Raw genomic sequence first — 20,918 nt, 5'->3', positions numbered from 1 at the left:
TGTATATAGACACATTCATATACATCTATACAAGGTATATATGTATATATACATATTATATTGTGTATAATTTTATCAAGGAAAGATTATTATTACAACAAAATAAAATTTCTTCCTCCTCTCGGCAGCCCCCTCTCTCTTGCTCTTGGAGCAATTTTTTTATCTCTTGTTCTCTTCTAGCAAAGAGACCATTGAGATCCAAATTTCGTTGTGGTACGGACAAGTTAGAAGATTCCTGCTTTAGAGCCTCAAGTGAACAACGTTTCAATCAAACGTTAGAAAAACGAAGGTGTCGTATTTCTACTTTCTTTATTTTTTGATTTATGTAATTTTTGCCTCAAACCCGTGTATGTTTATTTTGTTTCTTTATACATCAAACGCCCGAAAACTCCAAAGGTATACCCTTTGAATTCGTTATTTTACGTTTTAGTTTTATTATTACGCTTGAATTTTGAGATCATATAATTCGAATATGATATTCTTCTAAAAAATTAATTATTTTATCAAATTATTATATATAATATTTAAAAAATTAATTATATATTTAGCGGAGCGGTGTGATTTTTGACGATTTTTTAAGTTCTAAATTAAAACCAAACCAATAGTAGCGGTGAGATTTTACACTAAATTTAGAATTGCGGTTTGAAAAATAAATAATGAAAAGTAGTTTAATTCGGTTTGATCTGGCGTTTTTGGGGTTTTTAATTTTTTTTTATTACCACTAGTCTATTTACACAAATAATCCCTATTTTGTGTATAATTACAGAAATTATTCTAAACAGCAAAAAAATAGGGGTAGTTTGTATAATAATGCTAAAATTTTTATGGTGTGTGTAACTTTTCAAAAGAGTAAAGAATGATTTTGTATAAATAATATTGTTATTTTAGCAGGTATATGTGTAATCGTATAAATAATAAAATAATTTGTGTAAACAAACTATAAATCAAAGCTTATAAACGTAATTATCCACCAAAAAAGAAAAAATTGGTAACAGGGGTTGGTCCCCGTTCCTCTCCTCACTCCTCTATTAATCCTCTTCATCATCATAACATAAAAGGTTCCATCCACACTCACTCAGTCTCTCTCTCTCTCCCCCACACACCCACACGCAAACATGGCAGAAGAGGATGAAACAGATCCATGTTTCTCCACACTCAGCTTTCCGTTTTTACCCCTACCAGCACCCACCATGGCCATGCATTCACCTGACCATCCATCAGGAACTTCAACTCCCCCACTCCAGACCTTAGCTTCCGTCCCCTTCAAATGGGAGGAACAGCCCGGCAAACCCCGACCCTGCACCGACATCATTCCCTTTCCCCAACCCGCGGCCAAGCCCTTGGAGCTTCCACCCTGTAGGGTGGAGCCTGCCCACAAAATGCCCTCCCCCACCACTGTTCTTGATGGCCCTTATAATGTCGCCCGCCCTAAGTTTTCTTCCTTCAGATTCTTTCGGGAGGCCCACGACTCCTTCGACAGCCACAGCAGCGATAGTCCTGAGAGTGCTGTGGATGTGCTGCTTGGAAAGAGGAGTAGTGGAGGGCGGAGAATTTCAAGACCAGTAGGGTTCTTCCGTAGGACTTTGAGGTTCAAGAGTGGTGGTAAAAAGGAGGTTGATGATGGGGATTGTTTTTCAACTACTGGCTGTGAGAGTTATGAGAGCTCCAGCAGGGCCAAAATGGAGGGGAAGATGAGAAGAAGTGGAAGCTTTTCCAGTTCTTCCCAACCGACGTCTACTCATATCTGGGTAACTAAATTTCTTTTCTTCTTGTTAATCTATTTTAACTTTTGTCTCTAGAAAAATGCTGTTTTTCACCAATCAATCCTTCGTTATATTTTCAAAAATGCTTAGTTTATCAGTTTGATCAGATTATTGGTTTAATGAGATCATGATTAATTCTTGATTATATTAAGATAACCCAAAGAGCTTGACTCCAAATGTTTCACATACACATTTTTGTTTTACTCCCACGTCTTGTCTTTTCAGTGCTCTAAAAAATTTGATTAAAGACCACCTAATATTGGGTAATGGGTACACACCGCCCTTAATTGCAATCATATTTATTTGTCATGCTTATGAGTTCTAGTAATATATAGTAAGATTAAATAATATACAAATTGTGGGGGGGCCTCCATCGACTTTAATGACCTAACCCTCCCGTTCAGCAAAAGATGCCAAAAATGATAAAAATAGAGTAGTTGGAATTCTGTACACAGCTTTTATTTTATGTGTTGTTTCGTCAATGTGCATGAAAAAGAAAGGGAGTGGGGCAGCCTGCTGATCAAAGTGAAGACTGTAAAACATGTCCATTTTGACGTTTGTTTGCCTTTGCCCTTCATTTTAGGCTTTTATTTTAACACAGTTGACTACTGAAAAACTGATCATTTTTGTCTGCTTAATGTCAGAGTGCTATATGTGAGAGTTTAAATCAAGTGATGGCATGGAAGAGTAGTAGAAAATCGAAGAAAGAAAGGATCCGTTTGAAGGAGTCCGGCATATAGACATGCAAGAAGGAAAATCTTGATTGGAGGAACGAATGTAATATTATCAGTTTGCCTGCATAGAAGATCATCGTCAATGGTTTACAAGAAACGCTTCATTACTTTGCATGTATAATTATCACCTTTCACTTTCTTTCTTCGTAGCTAATGTAACTCTCTCTTGTACTTGACAATTACCCGTTTCCGCAGCCTCTCATTAATATTTACTACACCCACTTTCCCACAATCATCAATAATTCTAGCTGTAACATATATATCTTTCGCGTTGAACTGGGAGTTTTTGTTTACCCATCCAAGAAAGAAATCCCCTTTTGATTTGCATTTGATACCCTGTATGCATCTCTTCAACAGACAAAAGAAAAAATAAAAAGTAAAAACACACCTGCAAAGTCAAAGAGGAGGATTATCCTCTTGCAGCATGTGGAAAGAAAACAGGAAAGCAGAAAAGACATGTCAAAATTAGATGGCCTTTCGCGCTCACAGAATCTTGTGGCATATCTTAGAATGAAGAACATCTGAAAGCTAAACGAACAAGCAATGCCGGAAGAACGGAACTAAATAAATAATTAAGAGAAAAATATAACAAGCCTAAAGAAAACTCGATGCAAAACTACTATTTTCCATGTAAACATCGGAAGCCAACATGTGGGCAATAATGTCAAAAAATGACGTCAAAGCAATGTGGAATTACACAAATAGGTAGCAAAGGAAGCTTCATGTAAATGCAATGTTTCTTGCGTATTCAATGTGAAATATATAGCACCCTCAATCCAAGATAAACATTTCAGAGACTTATTTCTATTCCTGAGCACATTTAAGAAAGCACCATGTCTTCTGGTCAGTCTCAACCCTGTTTCTTTCCTGTCACACCAGCAACTACCTGCAAATACAGAACAGAGTTCAGTCCAATGGCATAAAGCCTAAAGGAAAAAGTTTCTCTTCCTCAGCTTGAACAAACATCCAAATTTTGAGAAGTTTGCTGCTCATTCATACTTGAATAAGCATACTTCCATCCAACTGAAACTTTGTATCCAATGCAGACACTATGTGCATTACCTATGTCCCATTGTACATGAAACACAATTATAATAAGGTCCTAACCATCGAACCCTAGCAACTGGATTAATTTTCTGTTGTTTGAAGCACACTTTAAGCTTGTGCAATAACAATATTATTTTGAGGGCAGGAGTAAGATGCCTGGGCAGTAGGCACCTTCAGAAACCCCACAGCCAACTAATTGGTGACTCTAAAACCAGCAAATGACTTCCACTGCACCAAACTCCTCAATGTTTCCGATAATAGACTGGATCCCTGGGGTTCAGAGTCAGCCTTGATATGGTAGAGATCGTCAACAAGAATTTTTCATTGTATACTGCACAGAGAAATGACAGCCACTTTCTATGTTGATTATTCGATCTACTTCTTTCCTATGACTATGAGGCATTCAATGTGGTTCAATGTAAGATACAGAGCGGCAAAAGAATACCAGTAGTGACTAGTGAGACAGCTGGCACTTAATGATCTGTGTTTCGAGGGGTCCGCTTAGCTTTTGTTTGACAGGTATAGCAATTATATGTTAAACCCATGCCCGACCATGATATTCATCATTAACCAATAACATGCTGCCACTGAAATCAAGTGATACATGAAAAATCTATCTTAGAAACAGGAAATGTTAAACTCTAGCTAGCTCCAATCAGGAAAAGAGGAAAGAGAATTTCCTCCTGATATAATACAAGTTCATTCCTCTGTTGGATGAAAACTGGACAGGAGAAACTATTTATGATGATTAGTATATGGATAGCAACTCGCAAGCATCAACGGTAAACCCTCAAAACAATATTTAGAGATCATAAAAGTAAGAGAAGTTAAAAAGATACCAACTAGAAGAGCGGAAACATTGCATTGAAAACGAGGATTTTTGCTTTACAGTTAAAAAATAACAGTGCATAGACAAAAAGTCACTTACATCACTTAAGGCAGGTGGAGGTACTTGCTTGGATGTTTCAAAAGAGTCCAGTATAGGTCTTACCACTGCTGGGAGGAAGAGTCCTACAAATGCCCCAATACTAGATGTCTTAAGAAGGATATACGTTGATCCTGTAATGATATCATATAGGTGGTTGCTATCTAACCACAGGGTTTTGCACATTCTTTTTCATATTAAGCGAAAAAACATCAAATTGCAGAGTCTTTACATAAACACAGCCCACTCTCCTCTCACAACCTAGCACAATCATTAATATATTATGTACTCTATGCGCTTCCATTAAACAGCTGCGAACACTGAAAAATACAGCAAATTAAAATATATGTCGACTTGAGAATTGATACCCCAACATAAACTGGAGACAGAAATGACATGCTACCAAACGGATCAAGCCACCAAAAGGCAATTACCCAACTAGTCCAGAAAGTTACCACCTTGGTATGCCTCTGCTGCCCAATTTTTAATGCACCAGCACAACCAAGTTTTTAGATTTTCCCTTAAATATTGGACAGCGCGAACCCAATGATCCCATACCCACATACCATAGCAATGGTAAGAATTGGCTGCACCATACCATATGCAGGGGCTGCTTACTCCAGTTCTTGCCATTCGGATATTGTGTTGGCTCAACATAAGTGGCCCACCTTTTTCCCTATTTTCATTCGCAACAAATGGGAACTAGGAAGGATTGAGAAAGTGAACCAAATCAGCTAATTTAGTTCCTATTCAGACTATCTGTTCGGAGTTTCCAATTTTGTTACTCTAGCCACGAATTGAGTAAAAACTCAGGAGCAAAATCAAAATCCAAGATACAGAAGTAGAAATACTGACCAACACCGGCGATAAGGCAAGAAGCAGCGACGACAGGCTCTTGGACCACAAACATTTTCAGCTTCTCCATCACCGGCATCTTTTCAGATTGCGGATTGTTTTCTCGCTTTCGCCTCTATTAATCTCGTCCCCTACGGATTCGCGCTGTTTCTGTTTCGCGATCTCTCGTCGCCTGCTATTGCTAGAGAGTTCTTCGTTCTCTCAGTGTCAATGGAATGTGTTAGAAAATGGGTTGGGCCCAACCAAATGGGCTGGGTTTTTATTTTCTTTTTGAAAATTATGGTAAATTAAAGGGTTAATTATGAAAGAGCTCACTTGAGGTTTAATATAATTAAAAATATTTCTTATTATTTAAAAAATCACAAATATTCTCTAAAATTAATGATCGTCTAACAAATAGTCTGGAGCTAATTGTCCAAGAAGAGATATTATTAGAAATCATTAATTTCAAATGAGTATTTATAATTTTTAAAATAACGAGAATGTGTTTGTAATTATAATAAATATTAAAAGAATTTGTTGTGATCTAAAATTAAAATTATAATTACAATAACTTACCATGTGAAAGTGCATAGGAGATGAGATGGAAATTGTCAGAGCTGAATAAAAACATTAGCTAGATCTAATATAAGTCAGCGAACAAGAGTGAATTTTACTCTTATATTATGAAATAAATTGAACTAATTCTAAGCTATATGCTTTTCTCAGTCAGTGTGAGATACTAAAGCGATTATGAAACAAGAAGAGAGAGAGCCATACAACTCCACCCACAATGCCATTTATATACACAAAAGTCTTTTGCTGCAACTTACACAAAGTTTGAATGACTGCGCTCATATTGAGAAAGGTGAAATTAAGGACATAAAACGTTAAATTTACATGTACTTCTTATGTACAAGATAGGGAGAGGGCAATACAGCTCTATAAAACCCTGTAATACACCTAAATCCACAAATCCTTAAGACAGCAGTAGATCCATCATCACCAGGTAGGCAGCAGCCACCCAATGGTCCACCCCAGTAACAAACCGGCGCCAATAAGCCCCAACCCTAACGCAAAAACAAATGCATGTCTGCCCAAATCATGTATCTGTGGACGAGGCCGTCTGGCCCTTTTTCTACTGGACGATTTTTGCCAGCTTTTCCTCATTTTCCTAGTTCTTAGAGGTGTCCAAGGTAACACTACAGGAATGACAGCCGATGATGTCTGAGCTTTGGCGTTCTTGAACTGGAAATACATGTTCTCCAGTTGCAGAAGATGGACCCACTGTTTATAGGCAAAGAGCTGTGATGCCTGTCTGAATACAAGCTTGACAACATGATCTTTCTCCACACAAGCCTGTTCCGCTACATGCTCGGCTTCTCTGGCGCGTGTCTGAGAATGACGAAGTGCTTCCAGTAGTCGAGCCTTGCTTGCATCATCATCAAGTCCAGGCAGCTCAGGCATTCTCTCATTAGTTGGGCTATCCCTGATTTTCCGTTCGCAAGTCACAACACTGCAGACAGTAAAGATGATAAGATTTGAATATGAGATGTGATGTGTGAGCTAAATAAGATGAAGTTATATATGGGCTGTCCATCTGGAAAATCTAAAATTTGACCTTCCACCATTTTACAGACTATAAGGTTTCACTATGGGATGGATAAAGGTTTCTACTCAATCATGCTCCCTCATCCCAAAGAAAATCAAACCAAAAAATGCAATAAGCAGCAGGTTGGGTTTCCACCAAAATGTGAAGAAAATTGATGAAGAAAAGAACAGAGTAACTCATTTTTTCAAGATAAAAAAACACAACTAGACGTAAGCTCCTATTTGTAGATAGCATGTCTGAATGCATAACATCTTGCCCCCAAACACCTTGTGGAGTTACATACCCTACTTACAGAAGTCAATTTAGGACTCTCCCATTTTCAACTTATCATAGGACTTCAAAAATTACTTGAAATAAGTTTTTGACGGAATATAGAGAAAAAATTTGTGATGTCCAAAATCCTGTAGTGAAGGTTTGTCAGTCAATCAGATATAGATCTGCAAGCCGTTGAACCCAAAAAAAAGATATCGTATTTTTATACAGCAATTATTAAGAATTAACTTCTATATCCACAGAAGCTGTAAAAGCATGATTTAGCACTGAATGTGGTGATCATGGATGTTAAGAAACAATGAGAACACATGAGCGGTAGATTACCTTAATGGCTTGCCTACTACAGATACTAATTGATCTCTAGCTGACATTCTAAGTTGTCGGCAAGAACTTCCAGCAGTCAGGCTGACTGGGGTAGAATCATGAGCACCACAATGGTTGTGACTCCCAATTCCAGGCTTTCGATCCAGTGGTGAGGTGGAAATTTGATCATGACTGTAACAGGATGCATTGATTCTAAGATCCTTCGTGAAATGAGTATTCTGGGGCCTGGGAAGGTCACAATTCTCTATAAGATCAAGCGATCTTTGTGCAACTAATAAAGCCAACTCCTCAGTATCTGCAGTTCGCCACCATGGAGTATTTTTCTCAGGCCCAATCCAGGACAATTCCGAATCTAAATAAAGATCATTGGCGTTTTTTGAAACTTCACAACAAAAAAGATCTTCGCCTCTTAGTTCTCGAAAATCCTCCTTGACTTCAAGCTTGAGAGGATCTTGGCAATCCCGGCCACAGAATGTTCCAAACTTTCCATCTTCAACTGAAAATTCTTCCTTGCCAAACTGGTTATCAAAGGAAGATTCGACATGGGAAGTCCGATCAACAACATTGCTTGCAACGTCTCCTGAGTTTTCTTGGATCTGGCAGGTTCCAATTTTACCTTCCGTGGAAGTAAACTGTTCATCCGTCAAACCCTTCTGATACCCATAATTGGGTTGCAGCTGAAGCCACCATCTTGAATTTGGAGATAGATTAGAATAGGAAGGATAGTGATTAAACGGCAGAGAGGGGGAGTTAGGAATGTCTTGGCCACCAGCTGCACCTGTAGGTCCAGTCTCAGCCTGTTTAACAGAAGGGGGCACTGATGATGAGCAACAAGCCAATTTAGGAGCTCTTTTCGCATCTTCTTGGACCAAGCATCTGTTGGCCGTTCTCTGCCAAGCAGCCCTAGCTTCTGCGAATGCCATTACTCATCCATGCACTCAGCAAATTCCTACATCCAAAAAATCTCTGAGGAAAAAATATAAGAAATAATTTCGAAAAGATTTTTAGCAATTAGCCCAAGCTTGAAATTTTTTCTGATGCATATTCTGCCTAAGCTGCCAACAATTCAAGCCAAATAACAGATCATAACATCCATAAACACCCAACTCAAAAAGATCAAAGCTTCATCATCCATTAATCCGTGTAACATTTGCAATTCCAGCAACTACCCCAAAATTAAATTAATCTTCAGAATTCTTACAACAAAAATAAAATTTACCCTCACCCAACCACCAAAAACGAAAAAAATGAAAAACTGGATAAACCCTATCATCGGCGCGGCACCGGGATTAACTCAGACTCGATCTGAATTACAAATCATTAAAAAAAAAAAAGAAAAGGGAGAAAGAGGGGAGAGAGAGAGAGAGAGAGAGAGAGAGTCGAGTGGAAGGTGAGAAGAGAGAAGTGAAACCTGGAACGGATAAGAGTGAGTATAGATGGGAGTGAGCGTTGTTGAGATCTGTAAAGAGAGAGAGAGAGAGAGAGAGGGTGGGGATGTTGCTCATGTTTCAGTGAGTTTCAGTTATCATTCTCCAGTGCCGGCGCTCTGCTTTAACGTGGAACGCTGTCGTATAAAGTGTTCTTATCCCCAGACGATGTCGGATTATTATCTGTTGGGGAATGTTGAGTGGGTGAGTGAACATACTTTACATGTATGGTAGGGTATATACTTGACTTGAATGAATCTCATCTCTCATCTCACTCACTTTTTTGAATTTTTATATAAACAACTACAAAAATGAATATACCTCTAAAATACAAATATATTAATCAATGTATCTACTTGAAATTACACTTTTAACCTTCATAAACTAGCCTTTTTATCTACTTATGTATATAGATGGAGTTTGATAATATTAAATAATAAGGATAAAAATGGCTTTAAACAGTAAAAATTGATAGTATAGTACTTTAATGCTGAATTTTATTATTTGATGTCTATGTACAACTTAGTAGGGATGGCAATTGGTCCCTGATAATTGGGGCCGCCACCTAAATGGGGCGGGTCTGAAATAGAATTTTGTGGGTTTGGGGCGTGGCTAGTCGGGACTCGGTTGGGTTCGGGTTTTGTCCTGAACCCCCCGGGCCCACCCCACCCCGATATTTTATACACTTTTAATCATCTATTATTAGTATATAATTCATTATTAATAAAAAAAAATCATAGTATTATAAATAAAATACAAATAATAAGAAATTACTTTATGAGAAAATTAATAATTTAGATGAACATATACTTTATGCTATACAATTCATTTTAGAGTGAAAAGTTATTTTAAAATATTTAAATCTTAACTGAAATTACTTATTAAAAAATAAAATATTAGTTGAATGTATTTTTCGTATTATATAATTCATTATAGATCGTAAAATGATATTACATGACGAGAAAATTAATAATTTAAATGAAGATATACTTTGACTTATATAATTCATTAAGATTGAAAATTATGTTAAGGTATTTAATTCTAAATTGATATTATTTATTAAAAAAATAATATTACTTGATGAAAAATTAATAATTTATATGAACATATTTTCTTATACAAATCATTTTAGATTGAAAACTATATTAAATGTATTTAAATCTAAAGTGATATTATTTATTAAAAAATAAAATATTAGTTGAATCAAGTATTCAAGTCTAATTAAATAATTAATTTAAATTATTTAACTCTAATTAATAGTTGTTAATTAAAATAGCAATACAATTATTTGTAGTTAAAAGAAAAAAATTAAAATTTAAAACGTTAACCATTAAAATATGAGATAATTTAAAATTTAAAATTTGTTGGTAAACATTAGAGATTAAGCGTTAAACTAAGAGATGGCGGCTTCTGCTTGTGATTAATTAATTAGGTGGAAGGAAAATGGATAGTGGGGCGGCCTTTACCCTTTACCCTTTACCCTTACTAATAATACTGATAATATATAATTGGAGTTTTGTGGATTGATATTTTTGGTTTGATAGATAGATGATAAATAGATCCTCCTGCAATCAAACTGACTTGTCCATATCAAACGTCTATTACTACTGCTACGATACCCCACCCCCCTTGCCCAACTAGAGAGTCTGGTTTGACAAGTAAGCGCCAAACTTGCTTTGCAAGCGTGGCGTTATTGAAGTACGATATCCCTTAATCCTAGTCCTCTTTGCAACTTGGATGTACACAAACGATTACATGAGAACCAATCATTATGTTTGATTTTATTTTTGGAGTGTTTTGTTTTGTATTTTGGAGATAGAGAGAGAAAAATAGAGATAAATAAGTGTATGTTGGAGATAGAGTGTATGTTTGGATTTGTTTTTAGACATAATTTAAAATATTTTAAAATAAATAGTGTATATTTGTTGTTGGGATTTGGGAGACAAAAGTCTATGTTCATCGTCAAATCATATATCTTTTATATATAAATGCGTATATATATATAGATATTGTATGTTTAATGTTGTATTTTTTGGAGACAAAAATTACTGTTCATTATCAAATAATATTTTTTTTATATTATATTTATATATATAAAAGTGTATATATATATATATTATATAGAAAGTTCAAAAATAATAAAACACACAAACAAGGTGTAAAAACAAAGAGGCAAACATTAGGTGTGTTTTGTCTTGTCTCAAAAATTGTCTGAAAATGAAACCAAACATAATGAATGTATCTTATGGGTCTCAGATGATCCCCACAAGAGGTGAACAACCATATTCTCAATCTAACGAATGAGTTCCTCAGTAGTTTAAAGACACTCATAGCATACATGGGAATGGCTTGTAACGCTACTTTTATAAGAACCTCTTTTTCGGCTTGAGAAAGTTGTTTCTTACCCCCATGAGCTAATTCACTTCTAAATGCAATCTCTTATGGAATCAAATACCGCTTTCTTCGAACAACCCACAACAGATGGCAGTCCCAAGTATATACATGTTTGTCCGCCCTCCAAATACCAAGTCCTGCAGATATAATCGTCATAGTAGGCTTAGATGTATCTTTACTGAACACGACAACTGTAAAATAGATCGAATGCACTCCATAGCCTCAACAAAGGCTCGATAACACAAAAGGGTATCATCAGTAAAGAATAAGTGAGAAATGCTTGGTGCACCTCTACTAATGCAAATACCCTGAAGTTCCCCTACCAGTTCCACCCAAGAGATCAATGAGCTCAGAGTCTCCATACAAAGCAAAAAGAGATAAGGTGACAGGGGGTTTCCCTGCCGAAGATTTCGTAATGGGATAATGTTACCAAATTACCTGCCACTTAATATAAAAGAATAGAGGTTTTAGTTGCAGTGAATGAAGATTTCTTCTTTAAGGGAAAAGTATAACAGACAAAACACAAAGAACAAGAGGTACAAAGTGATCGTGGAAGCCTAGTTTAAGAAGTACCTGTCGAAGGAAGCTCTACTTAATTTTATTATATGTCTTGCTTATATCCAATTTAAGCGCCATGTTTCCCGTCCTACCCCAATTCTTAGTTGGGCTAGCAGCGTTTTTACCTGGCGTTTCCATCCTATATGAAATGCACACATATAAGTAGCTTCCTAATATATACCTTACGTATAATCTCAAATTTCATCTACTATTCTTAAGAAATCTAATCCTTGCTCTGATACCACCTAGTGTAGCACCCTCTATCACTATTACAACTATATCTTCCCTAAATATCATATTTAAAGTAACCCCTGTATCTATATATATAAATATGCACATAATCAATATGCATATGTAATCCTAACGTCATAACAAACATAATTAACCCACAATTTTATATATATACGCATATACCAAATACCACAAAGTAATCCATCACAAGTAGTTTCTACGCTTTTAATTCCTCTTTATACAACCAAAATGTGATTTGTATTTTAACTGAAAATGAGGAGAAAACTGCGTAATGGCCCGACCTGATTGAATGTAGCATTTGGACCTAACCTTCGACAGGCAGACACAAGATCTACTCCTGAAAAAAAATATCAACAGAGGAATGATTCTGCAACTCAGTAAGTAAATAACCAGTCATATCTATATATGTATATCAAATATAGTCAAGACAAGATAAGTAGACAACATGCATAGAATATAATCAATTTATTCCTAATATAATCAGTTTTATTGCACCACATAGCCAACTCGCAATAAAATAATCAATTAAACTTCTTTTTTTTTTCTAGTCTGCTTACCAGAAGGTGATATAGTATTTTTTCTATAAACTCAATCTCACAATTATATAAAGTTCAAGTGCATCCCTTTGACAGCTGATTTATCAATCTCATTTCGCATCACATCTCTTTTAAATCGCATCATAACTCTTTTATATCACATCATAGCTCTTTTCACATTGCATCATAACTTTTTTTCATATCGCGTCAAAGCTCTTTTCATTTTATTTTTTTCAATGATTATAAATTAAATCATTTCAAAAATCTCATTTTTCCTATATAATAACTATAATATTTTCAAATACGACTTTCAAATACTTATTAAATACAATTTTGAATATCTTTATAAATTTTCTAAAAAGTTCTCGCTGTTATGGAATTTAATTAAATATCAATACATATAATTAACAGTTTAGTCAACATGTCCTATGAAATTGAGTAAATTAATGATAATAATATTTAAATCTACCAAACCTAAAATTTAATTAACCACTATATCATTTTTATATCAAAATCTGATATTTAACTCAATAATATTTTAAATAGCTAAATTCGTAAAATATTACGGTTAAATAGCTTCGTAAAATATTACGGTAAAATAGTACATCGATCAATATAAATTATATTTAATAAATGAATTAATTAAATAACATAATTATATAAGTTAATATAAATTTTTAAAATTAAAACATTACCTGCAGTTGGTGAATATGCGAATTTCGTAGAGTGTGTGTCTAATAGTAAAGAATATATATGTATATAATAAAAGGTAGGTGGAGCGGTATGTGATGGCCGACCCCCAATTTCATTCTTTCCTTTCTTTTTCATAAAATAGTTCAATTCAATTTAATTAGGGGTTTTTGAATTTTTTTTAATCTCCTAATGAACACATCCTATCCTATGTACGTACATTATATTTTAAGATGAATTAAGACAATTTTCTTTTTTATATAAATAGTTGTGTTTTTAAATATTTATTATGATCAATTATATTTTGTAATTTGAACTAGGACCATTTTTGCATGTTGGCATTTAAACTTTTTTTTAATTAATTTATTAACTCAATTTTATAAAATTTTGCATTTTGTCATTTATAACTGTTTTTCAATCAAGTTTTTTGTTGAAAAAACAGCACGTGCAGTGTTTATATGATATTTAAGAGTAATATGATGTGATATTTTTCACATATACAGCATATGTGATATTCTTCCGATAAAAAATTAGTCATATATGACAAAATACAACTTTCATAAATTTGAGAGGATAAATTATTAAAAAAAAGAACAATTTCGACGATAATGCGTAAAAATAGATATAATTTAAATAGCAATATACCAATTTATTAATACATAGAGACAAGATAATGTTATATACTTTTTCCTCATATTAGTTTATGGTGATGATTGAGTGAGTTGCAAGAGAAGAGATTGGGATGTGTATGGATTTCATATTGGGAACCCCGGGGGTCCAGGAATCCCTCTTACGTTGAACAAGAATTGTGGGGGTATGAGTATCAGCAGCTTATTCACCCAATGCATGGATACACGTGTTAGCTGCCACTGCCTGACATGAGCATCCATTACTCCCCCCCTCCAAACTCCAAACCCCTTTCCCATCCAATAAGAAAAAGATGGAGAGTGATCAAAAGTTTATACAACATCTATGCTATTCGTCTACAACAACATGTTATTGAACAAAAATATGTTTGCAAATTAAGGTTGGTGTTGGTCCATGTCATTTCCATTCCATTCCCTGCTATTCCAATTTATTCCTTGATATTAATAATGAATTTAATCAACACGCCTTTTCCAGTATTTCCTCAGGAATCTCAAAATATTGATCAAAGTGCTGCTATTATCAGACAGGTTAGATAAATCACACACTCCACTGAGACAGAGTAGCCATTTATAATAATAATGATAATAATAAATGAATCAATGTCAAAATAATTGATCAAACTCTCCCACCAACTGTAAATTTTCCTGCGAAACTGGGACATAATGTTAAGGATTGACTTTTTCTGAAGTCCAGAGCTTCTTTCCATCACTACTCAATCCTGATGTGAATATGAGCCTCTCATTGCTCTTCAAATTCAAATAGTCAATCTGCAAACAACACATGAATCTATGACTTTGAAGGTTTCAGGAAATCAAGAAAGCAACAGGGAGAGAGTCTGAGAACCTGGGCAGGATCGAGTATGAGCAGGCAAAATGCAGCTACTGGTCCAATGGAAGGATCCATAGAGGGGATTTCAGATGGCAGTTCGCTCAGGGAAGGGAGTCTTGGCGTGGGCGCCATATACTGCAGCCTTGATTTAGGAGAGCATGCAAACCAGGATTTCTCTCGTTGCTGCATTCGAGCATATACCTTTACTTATTTTTCTTGAGTAACTGCTAACGTGCTTTTGCATTTCACACACCAAAGTCCATATATTTATGGTTTTCGCATACACTTAACTTGTAATAGGGAAATTCTAACCAAGACAGGGTATAGCGGGACCTAAATCAATTATATGATAAGTGCAAAACACTTGCCTTGTGATTGATGTACAATTCAGAGAAGATAACTACTAATCACATGACAATTGTATCACACTTGTTCCCTAATTTTCCCTGGTGAGGGAATAAGAGAAACTTGAGCCATCTTCAGCGCAACTCATATCTCTGAAGCACTTTAAAATGTCTATATTCTTATATTTGGTTTTCCATTCTAATTTTGCACATGCTGCTCCTTCTGTGTTGAAATTTCCCGACAGGATGATGGGGTGGAATAGTTGGCCACTCCCATTACAGTGTAAACTTGGACTGCTTCTACAGAATTGGAGTTTCATCCTATATTTCATACTGAATTCTAACTGGACTATTCAAGAGGTTGCAAAAGCTATGGAATTTACCTCAAGTTTCACCGGATCAGGATTAGTTCCATCTATGACATCTACTGATCCGTTGATTCGGAATTGCTCCCAAGATTCAGTGAAATACCAACATATCTGAACCATCAAAAGAAGCAGGAGTTCACAGATTACAACTTAACTTGTAGAAAGCGAAGAGCAATCGAAACCACGTGTCAGCGCCAATGTTAGTTCACTGCATTCTTAACGAAAACAAACATACATGTACCTCGGCAAAAGGGCAGTGCTTGAGCTCATCAATCTGCCAAAATTTCAAGTTGATTAGTTGTGTCCCTCACCTGAATAATATTAGAAATGGCGGCGCAGTGACATTGCATGAAACAGGCTAGAAACCTTACCGAAAGCCAAATTGCGTTGAAACAAAAACGACATTCAACAACTAAATATTTAATCATCATACTAATGTGGAAAAACTGGTGATGCTGTATAGTAAAAAAGATTCATATGATGGTGCAAACAAAGAAATAAGCAAAAAGAATGGAGTTTGAAATGATGAACTCTTGCATACAAATTCATGGCAATAAATTAGTATACTCAAAAACCACAAAATGGATTATACAGAAAGAGTGAATTCAGACAAAACAAATAAAAAAAATGAACCTTCCGAGAGCGATTGTCGGTGTTGATTAGAATCTTATCACCGTCATCTTGAAACCCTCTGATTAAAACATAGAATTAACATAATGAAAAGAAAAAAGATCAAACTTTAATCTTCTGCGTTGTGCGCACTGTAAAGGGGAGAAACCTGAAAACAACTGTGCGATTGGAGGGTCTGCCGTTAGATGCTACTGTTGCCTGGAAATAACCCAAAAGAGGGAAGAAAAGAAAACAGGACATAAATTAAGAGAAAAGGGAATGAATTTGAAGAAATTATAACAGTATATAACATGCGGACAAGCTGGAAATAGGAATAATGCTTGAGGTGGGAATTGGCTTGGATTGAGCTGAGTAGAAGCTGCTTCCATGGCGCCGCCGACGAGCTGCCCATTTGCTGCAAGTTTCCAAAATTCAGGGGAGGATTTTAATATTACTGGAAAATTGGGGGCAATTTCTAGTAATTTATCATATATGTAAAGAAAAAACAAAACAACTTGGAGCTGATCAACACAACTCATTTATGCCTACTGCCTACTTGTTGACATTTATTCATTGGGGCCCACGAAAAGTTTAAATGATTTTAAGGAAATTTTAAAATTATAAAATATGAAGTAGTAATAATGCATCAACACCTTAGCAATGCCCCTAATTATATTTGAATATAGCAAATTCATCTAACATTACTGATTTGCTCCTCAGTAGAACCCCATTAGCCTCATAGCAAACCCAGCTTAAGATGCAATTTCTACAGATTATTAATATATGATTGATATAATCATCCCCAGTTATTAGATTAATATATATATATATATATAATTGATATTAATGATCGTAACCAATAATTTAATAGTTTATCACTTCACCTAGAAAAAATAAGATTAAGATGCAATCTGTACAAACCTCATTTGTGTAGTTCTTACAATGTTGTGACTATATATCACATAGAATTATGTGATTCATTAAGATAACAACAAACTAATGATGCAGATAAGACCATGCGTTCTGTCTATAACAATAGTGTTCATGGCTGAAGATATGTAATATAATCCGAAGAGAATAGATGTCATCTGATAAGTTGCCTGTCTGAAACCACATTTTCTGCAGCTACTTCTTCACTGATCTCTACACCAAGATTCTCAGCCAGGTCCTCCACGTCTACCTTGACAACATCGGTTCGCACACCAATATCGGTTGCATACCTGCTCATGCAGTACATTCCTGCAGTCACTGCAGCCACTCCAACTGGACTCGGCACAAGCAACTTCAGAGGGGAAGAAAGAAGAGCCGCCAATGGTGCACCTATCACAGATGAAGCTTGTCCGCTTCTCCCCATCCCCATCCGATCAATAGTCAAGAGTCCTGTTTTACAGTACAAAGCAAAATCCTCGCAGTTGTTCTGGAACACATTGTAGTTCCCAAATCCATTCTGCAGCAGATACATTGCTCGATCAATGACTGCATCGGGTGGGTCAGATGCAGCAGTTGTGCATGTGCCTCCACGTACTTTAGCCATGAAAACAGATGGGGTTACTCCATATTCAAAGCAATAAAGGGAACCACTACGAAGGAAACAATCTAGGCAGGACAGGACGACTCCACTCCTTGGCTGCCTAAATCCACAGTCAGGAAAGGTCGGACATTCTGCAATTGCGCTGTATACTTCAAAATCAGAGCTGGAAGACGTTTCAACGCGGGTAAAATGAACTACTTTGCTACCCCCAACAAAGATACCTGCATAATCAGACATTAAAAGGTCTAAGCCAAGTAATAGTTATTTGTGCTTAACTGCTACTGAAAATGAAGCGATAGTCCCAGTAATTAATAACATAGCGACACATTAGCACTAAACAGCCAGCCAAAGGTGTAAACACCAAACATTTGAATCTAACACTCTAACTGAAGCCGCAGGACTTAATTGCACAGTTAGTGAAAGAAAGACTTTCAATGTTAAGGAGGAACTGAGACAAAAAACAAGGGAATAATCTATGAAAAATTTGTACCACATATGTACTCAATTTAGTGGAATTTAAACCATGCTCCAGTGGGCATACTAGAAGTAATTTTCATACAAAAAGATGGATATTGGGATACGAGAGTGTATAGCACGACAATGTGCTATTTTCTTCCTGAACTTTATCATCGAATAAAAAGCGTATAGGCTCCTATTGAAACAAAGAAATCTCCAAGTTTACAATGAACAGCGCGGAATCTATGCAGTATTACACCAAACTACTCAAAGAGATATTTATCACTTATTAATTGAAGTGCCGGTAATCTTCAGGCATGTAGTATCACCTCATCCTTTTCCAGCATATGGACACTTCAACTTAACCCACAACCATTATGGGTGGGGCCTGGATTTTACACAGCATCGAAGTGGTTGGCGTAAACAAGAAAATGAGATACCACATGCATGTGCCAAATTTTGTCCTAATCGTTTGAAATTGCTCCATCAAGAAAAAGAATGTTTGTCTACGTAGTCCAATTTGTTTGACTAAAATCACAGAATTCTCATCATAGATTCTCTCAGGAGGAACATAGCAGTTGTTAAAGTTGCTGTCAGACACATATTGCTCATATTATAATTAGAGCAAAATCAAGTGTCAGCTCAATTGCTGGTCATGTGTGACCTATGTTACCCTCAAGATTATGCCCCCGAACGTGCAATCTTCTGTTACAACTCACGTTTCATCATCACAGATGTAAGAGAAGCAGATCAATGAGCATATACGAAAAGAATCATTTTTTGGGTATTTTCTAATATACTTTTTCTCTTTGTATAAAAATTATTGTAATTTGTATGGCATGTTTCAATGGGTCTGCGTGGTTTTGAAGCTTCATTGGAACTGCAATTACGAGACATTGATGGTATGGTTTGTCCACCTCCAACACTCGGCTGCCAGCAGAATCCCAAAAAAGGAATCTAAAATGGGCAGTTTTGCAAAGAAAAAAACAGGAAAAATAATCAACGAAAAGAGTCAACTCTGAGCATCACAAACGCACAGCGGCACAGGGCGAGAGAACAGACAAACTGATGTGTTGAAAATGAGGATCAAATGTTACAGAATTCCATTACTACATAATCCATGGTCGTAACTTGTACTATATGTCCAGACTCTAGATAATCAATGCTAAAATTGAGAGTAATAATACGAGAAGGGCAAATCAAGGTCAACAACAGGTCAAATCAGAAAGCAAAATACAGTTCCAGTGGGAAAACTGGGTCAAATAAAATGAAGGCCAGGCCACATAGCAGCTTTCTTTCAAGTGCAAGATAATAATCATCACTGGGAAAAGAAAATTAAAGAAAAGAAGAAGGGAGGAGAAATGATTAACCATGATGAGAGTATGCAAAGACTGCTCTGTAAGTGTAGATATGATCCCCAGGCTTGATCGCACTTCTCTCCACTCTGTTTGTGAGCAAACCCATCGCTCTTTCTCGCTCAATGTACTTAAAAAATCAATCTTTCTGCAAGAGTTTGAGCAATTTCAGCATCGACGACCCACACGGAACAAAAATGAGGAAAACACAATGAATGAAGGGTTCTTGTGTGGAAGGATGTGATTGGTTTAAGAAAGCATTAGCTCAACAACCGCTACAAGAAATGAGTGAAAGTGCTTCTACTCAAGTATTATATTATTATATATGACGACGATGACGCACTGGCACTGCATATGTTGGGGTTTCTTTCAGTTTTGTTGGGTGGGTTCATTTTTCTAGGCACTATAATTTCTTCCAGAGTTGGGATATTCAGTGAAAGTTTGATGCGGTGAGTATCCAACGAAGCACTGTTAGATCGACAAATGATATTGTCAACAAAGCGGGGATAGCTCAGTTGGGAGAGCGTCAGACTGAAGATCTGAAGGTCGCGTGTTCGATCCACGCTCACCGCAATCCTTTTTCTATTTTCTTCTTATCTCTGTCAATTCTGTTGATGGATTAATTAAATTATAATAATAATAAAATTAATTAATTATGAGATAGGGTTAATAAAGATGTCCGTACAAGTGTGTGTTCCTCCCGCCCCAAATCAATTTGGATCTAATATTCCCTAATTATATATTCATCTCTTCTTCACTTTTTCCATTTTTTCCTTTTTTCCCCAATTATTTGATTTGATTTAATTTTTCCTTCCCAACACAAACCCTTTTCACTTTATTCCCTTTGCACTTCCGTTCTCCCATTAATTTCATTTCACCAACTCCCCACCCCACCTTCAAATTCTAACCAAAAATCCGTTCCTTCCAAGTTTTTGTTTCAGATCCCTTTGCTCGAGACCAAACTGTTTGATTTCGATTATGGCAAAATTCAGGAATTACTGTTGATTTTTTTATGAATAAATTGAGTGAGCTAATGTATCGTTATCACAGCTTAATCATATTCTTAGCGTCAGAGGATTAGGTATTATGGAAATTTGTCTTATGTTGATGACGCGAAAATACTCTTCTTCATCGTGTCACCCTGGATCCTTTTCTGGATTACCTTCTCAATCATCCTTCTCTTTGAATTATTCGATTGTGGATGTTCATACTGCCAATGCCGATCGCAAATGTCGATCCCGAATCTGCCCCCCGCGATCGCCGTCCTTCGTTTCCTATTGCATTGCTTCAGCGTTCTCTTTCGGCGAAAAAACACAAACCCCTTTCCCTCACAATGCTTTTCTCTGATTCCTAGGTTTCCTCGTTGGTTTCAACGTCACTTTTTCTTCTGCTAACTTTGGTAGGTTGTCG

At 36.0% G+C, this 20,918-nt stretch overlaps 6 protein-coding genes and 1 non-coding gene across 9 annotated transcripts in view; 3 read left to right on the top strand and 4 right to left on the bottom strand.

Moving 5' to 3' along the window:
* Positions 1,009 to 2,739, top strand: LOC105173073 (uncharacterized protein At4g00950-like). The gene is made up of 2 exons (XM_011094722.2): positions 1,009 to 1,748; positions 2,408 to 2,739. Exons 1-2 carry the CDS (start codon positions 1,116 to 1,118, stop codon positions 2,501 to 2,503), a joined length of 729 nt encoding a protein of 242 aa, XP_011093024.1. The 5' UTR covers positions 1,009 to 1,115; the 3' UTR covers positions 2,504 to 2,739.
* Positions 3,103 to 5,535, bottom strand: LOC105173072. The gene is made up of 3 exons (XM_011094721.2): positions 5,325 to 5,535; positions 4,473 to 4,555; positions 3,103 to 3,383 (listed from the first exon to the last, which is right to left on the bottom strand). Exons 1-3 carry the CDS (start codon positions 5,401 to 5,403, stop codon positions 3,348 to 3,350), a joined length of 198 nt encoding a protein of 65 aa, XP_011093023.1. The 5' UTR covers positions 5,404 to 5,535; the 3' UTR covers positions 3,103 to 3,347.
* LOC105173071 lies at positions 6,075 to 9,186 on the bottom strand. 3 transcript variants are annotated; one of them, XM_011094719.2, is made up of 3 exons: positions 8,924 to 9,186; positions 7,513 to 8,478; positions 6,075 to 6,819 (listed from the first exon to the last, which is right to left on the bottom strand). In XM_011094719.2, the coding sequence occupies exons 2-3, from the start codon at positions 8,433 to 8,435 to the stop codon at positions 6,306 to 6,308; spliced, it is 1,437 nt and encodes a 478-aa protein (XP_011093021.1). In that variant the 5' UTR covers positions 8,436 to 8,478; positions 8,924 to 9,186; the 3' UTR covers positions 6,075 to 6,305. The 3 variants fall into 3 exon arrangements, with proteins under 3 accessions (XP_011093021.1, XP_011093022.1, XP_020553504.1); XM_011094720.2 differs by having other exon boundaries at positions 7,513 to 8,461; XM_020697845.1 differs by lacking the exon at positions 8,924 to 9,186 and having other exon boundaries at positions 7,513 to 8,901.
* On the bottom strand, positions 14,463 to 17,190 carry LOC105173070 (pyridoxine/pyridoxamine 5'-phosphate oxidase 2). The gene is made up of 8 exons (XM_011094718.2): positions 17,088 to 17,190; positions 16,486 to 16,581; positions 16,336 to 16,385; positions 16,191 to 16,248; positions 15,799 to 15,831; positions 15,573 to 15,668; positions 14,861 to 15,028; positions 14,463 to 14,784 (listed from the first exon to the last, which is right to left on the bottom strand). Exons 2-8 carry the CDS (start codon positions 16,576 to 16,578, stop codon positions 14,683 to 14,685), a joined length of 600 nt encoding a protein of 199 aa, XP_011093020.1. The 5' UTR covers positions 16,579 to 16,581; positions 17,088 to 17,190; the 3' UTR covers positions 14,463 to 14,682.
* Positions 17,046 to 19,868, bottom strand: LOC105173069. The gene is made up of 2 exons (XM_011094717.2): positions 19,524 to 19,868; positions 17,046 to 17,918 (listed from the first exon to the last, which is right to left on the bottom strand). Exons 1-2 carry the CDS (start codon positions 19,615 to 19,617, stop codon positions 17,251 to 17,253), a joined length of 762 nt encoding a protein of 253 aa, XP_011093019.1. The 5' UTR covers positions 19,618 to 19,868; the 3' UTR covers positions 17,046 to 17,250.
* Positions 20,009 to 20,081, top strand: TRNAF-GAA. The gene has a single exon. It is a non-coding gene; the product is annotated as a tRNA-Phe (tRNA).
* The window catches only part of LOC105173068 (serine/threonine-protein kinase WNK8-like), a gene marked incomplete in the record, with an annotated part of 3,981 nt that continues 3,337 nt past the window's right edge, over positions 20,275 to 20,918 (top strand). The window contains 1 exon segment of the mRNA XM_020697935.1: positions 20,275 to 20,918.

Source organism: Sesamum indicum, linkage group LG11 (genome assembly GCF_000512975.1).
Source record: "Sesamum indicum cultivar Zhongzhi No. 13 linkage group LG11, S_indicum_v1.0, whole genome shotgun sequence".
Lineage (NCBI taxonomy): Eukaryota > Viridiplantae > Streptophyta > Magnoliopsida > Lamiales > Pedaliaceae > Sesamum > Sesamum indicum.
This window is presented reverse-complemented; position numbering and strand designations above follow the sequence as displayed.

Coding starts and splice junctions, on each gene's coding strand:
- LOC105173072 (XM_011094721.2), bottom strand. CDS start 5,403: ATGCCGGTGATGGAGAAGCTGAAAATGTTTGTGGTCCAAGAGCCTGTC. Junction 4,556..5,324: donor TTGCCTTATCGCCGGTGTTG/GTCAGTATTTCT, acceptor GGGCATTTGTAG/GACTCTTCCTCCCAGCAGTG. Junction 3,384..4,472: donor CTCCACCTGCCTTAAGTGAT/GTAAGTGACTTT, acceptor CTGTATTTGCAG/GTAGTTGCTGGTGTGACAGG.
- LOC105173070 (XM_011094718.2), bottom strand. CDS start 16,578: ATGGGCAGCTCGTCGGCGGCGCCATGGAAGCAGCTTCTACTCAGCTCA. Junction 16,249..16,335: donor AATCGCACAGTTGTTTTCAG/GTTTCTCCCCTT, acceptor TGTTTTAATCAG/AGGGTTTCAAGATGACGGTG. Junction 15,669..15,798: donor AGCACTGCCCTTTTGCCGAG/GTACATGTATGT, acceptor TTGATGGTTCAG/ATATGTTGGTATTTCACTGA.
- LOC105173069 (XM_011094717.2), bottom strand. CDS start 19,617: ATGGGTTTGCTCACAAACAGAGTGGAGAGAAGTGCGATCAAGCCTGGG. Junction 17,919..19,523: donor CTTTGCATACTCTCATCATG/GTTAATCATTTC, acceptor CTGATTATGCAG/GTATCTTTGTTGGGGGTAGC.
- LOC105173071 (XM_011094719.2), bottom strand. CDS start 8,435: ATGGCATTCGCAGAAGCTAGGGCTGCTTGGCAGAGAACGGCCAACAGA. Junction 6,820..7,512: donor GTAGTAGGCAAGCCATTAAG/GTAATCTACCGC, acceptor TACTGTCTGCAG/TGTTGTGACTTGCGAACGGA.
- LOC105173073 (XM_011094722.2), top strand. CDS start 1,116: ATGGCAGAAGAGGATGAAACAGATCCATGTTTCTCCACACTCAGCTTT. Junction 1,749..2,407: donor CGACGTCTACTCATATCTGG/GTAACTAAATTT, acceptor GCTTAATGTCAG/AGTGCTATATGTGAGAGTTT.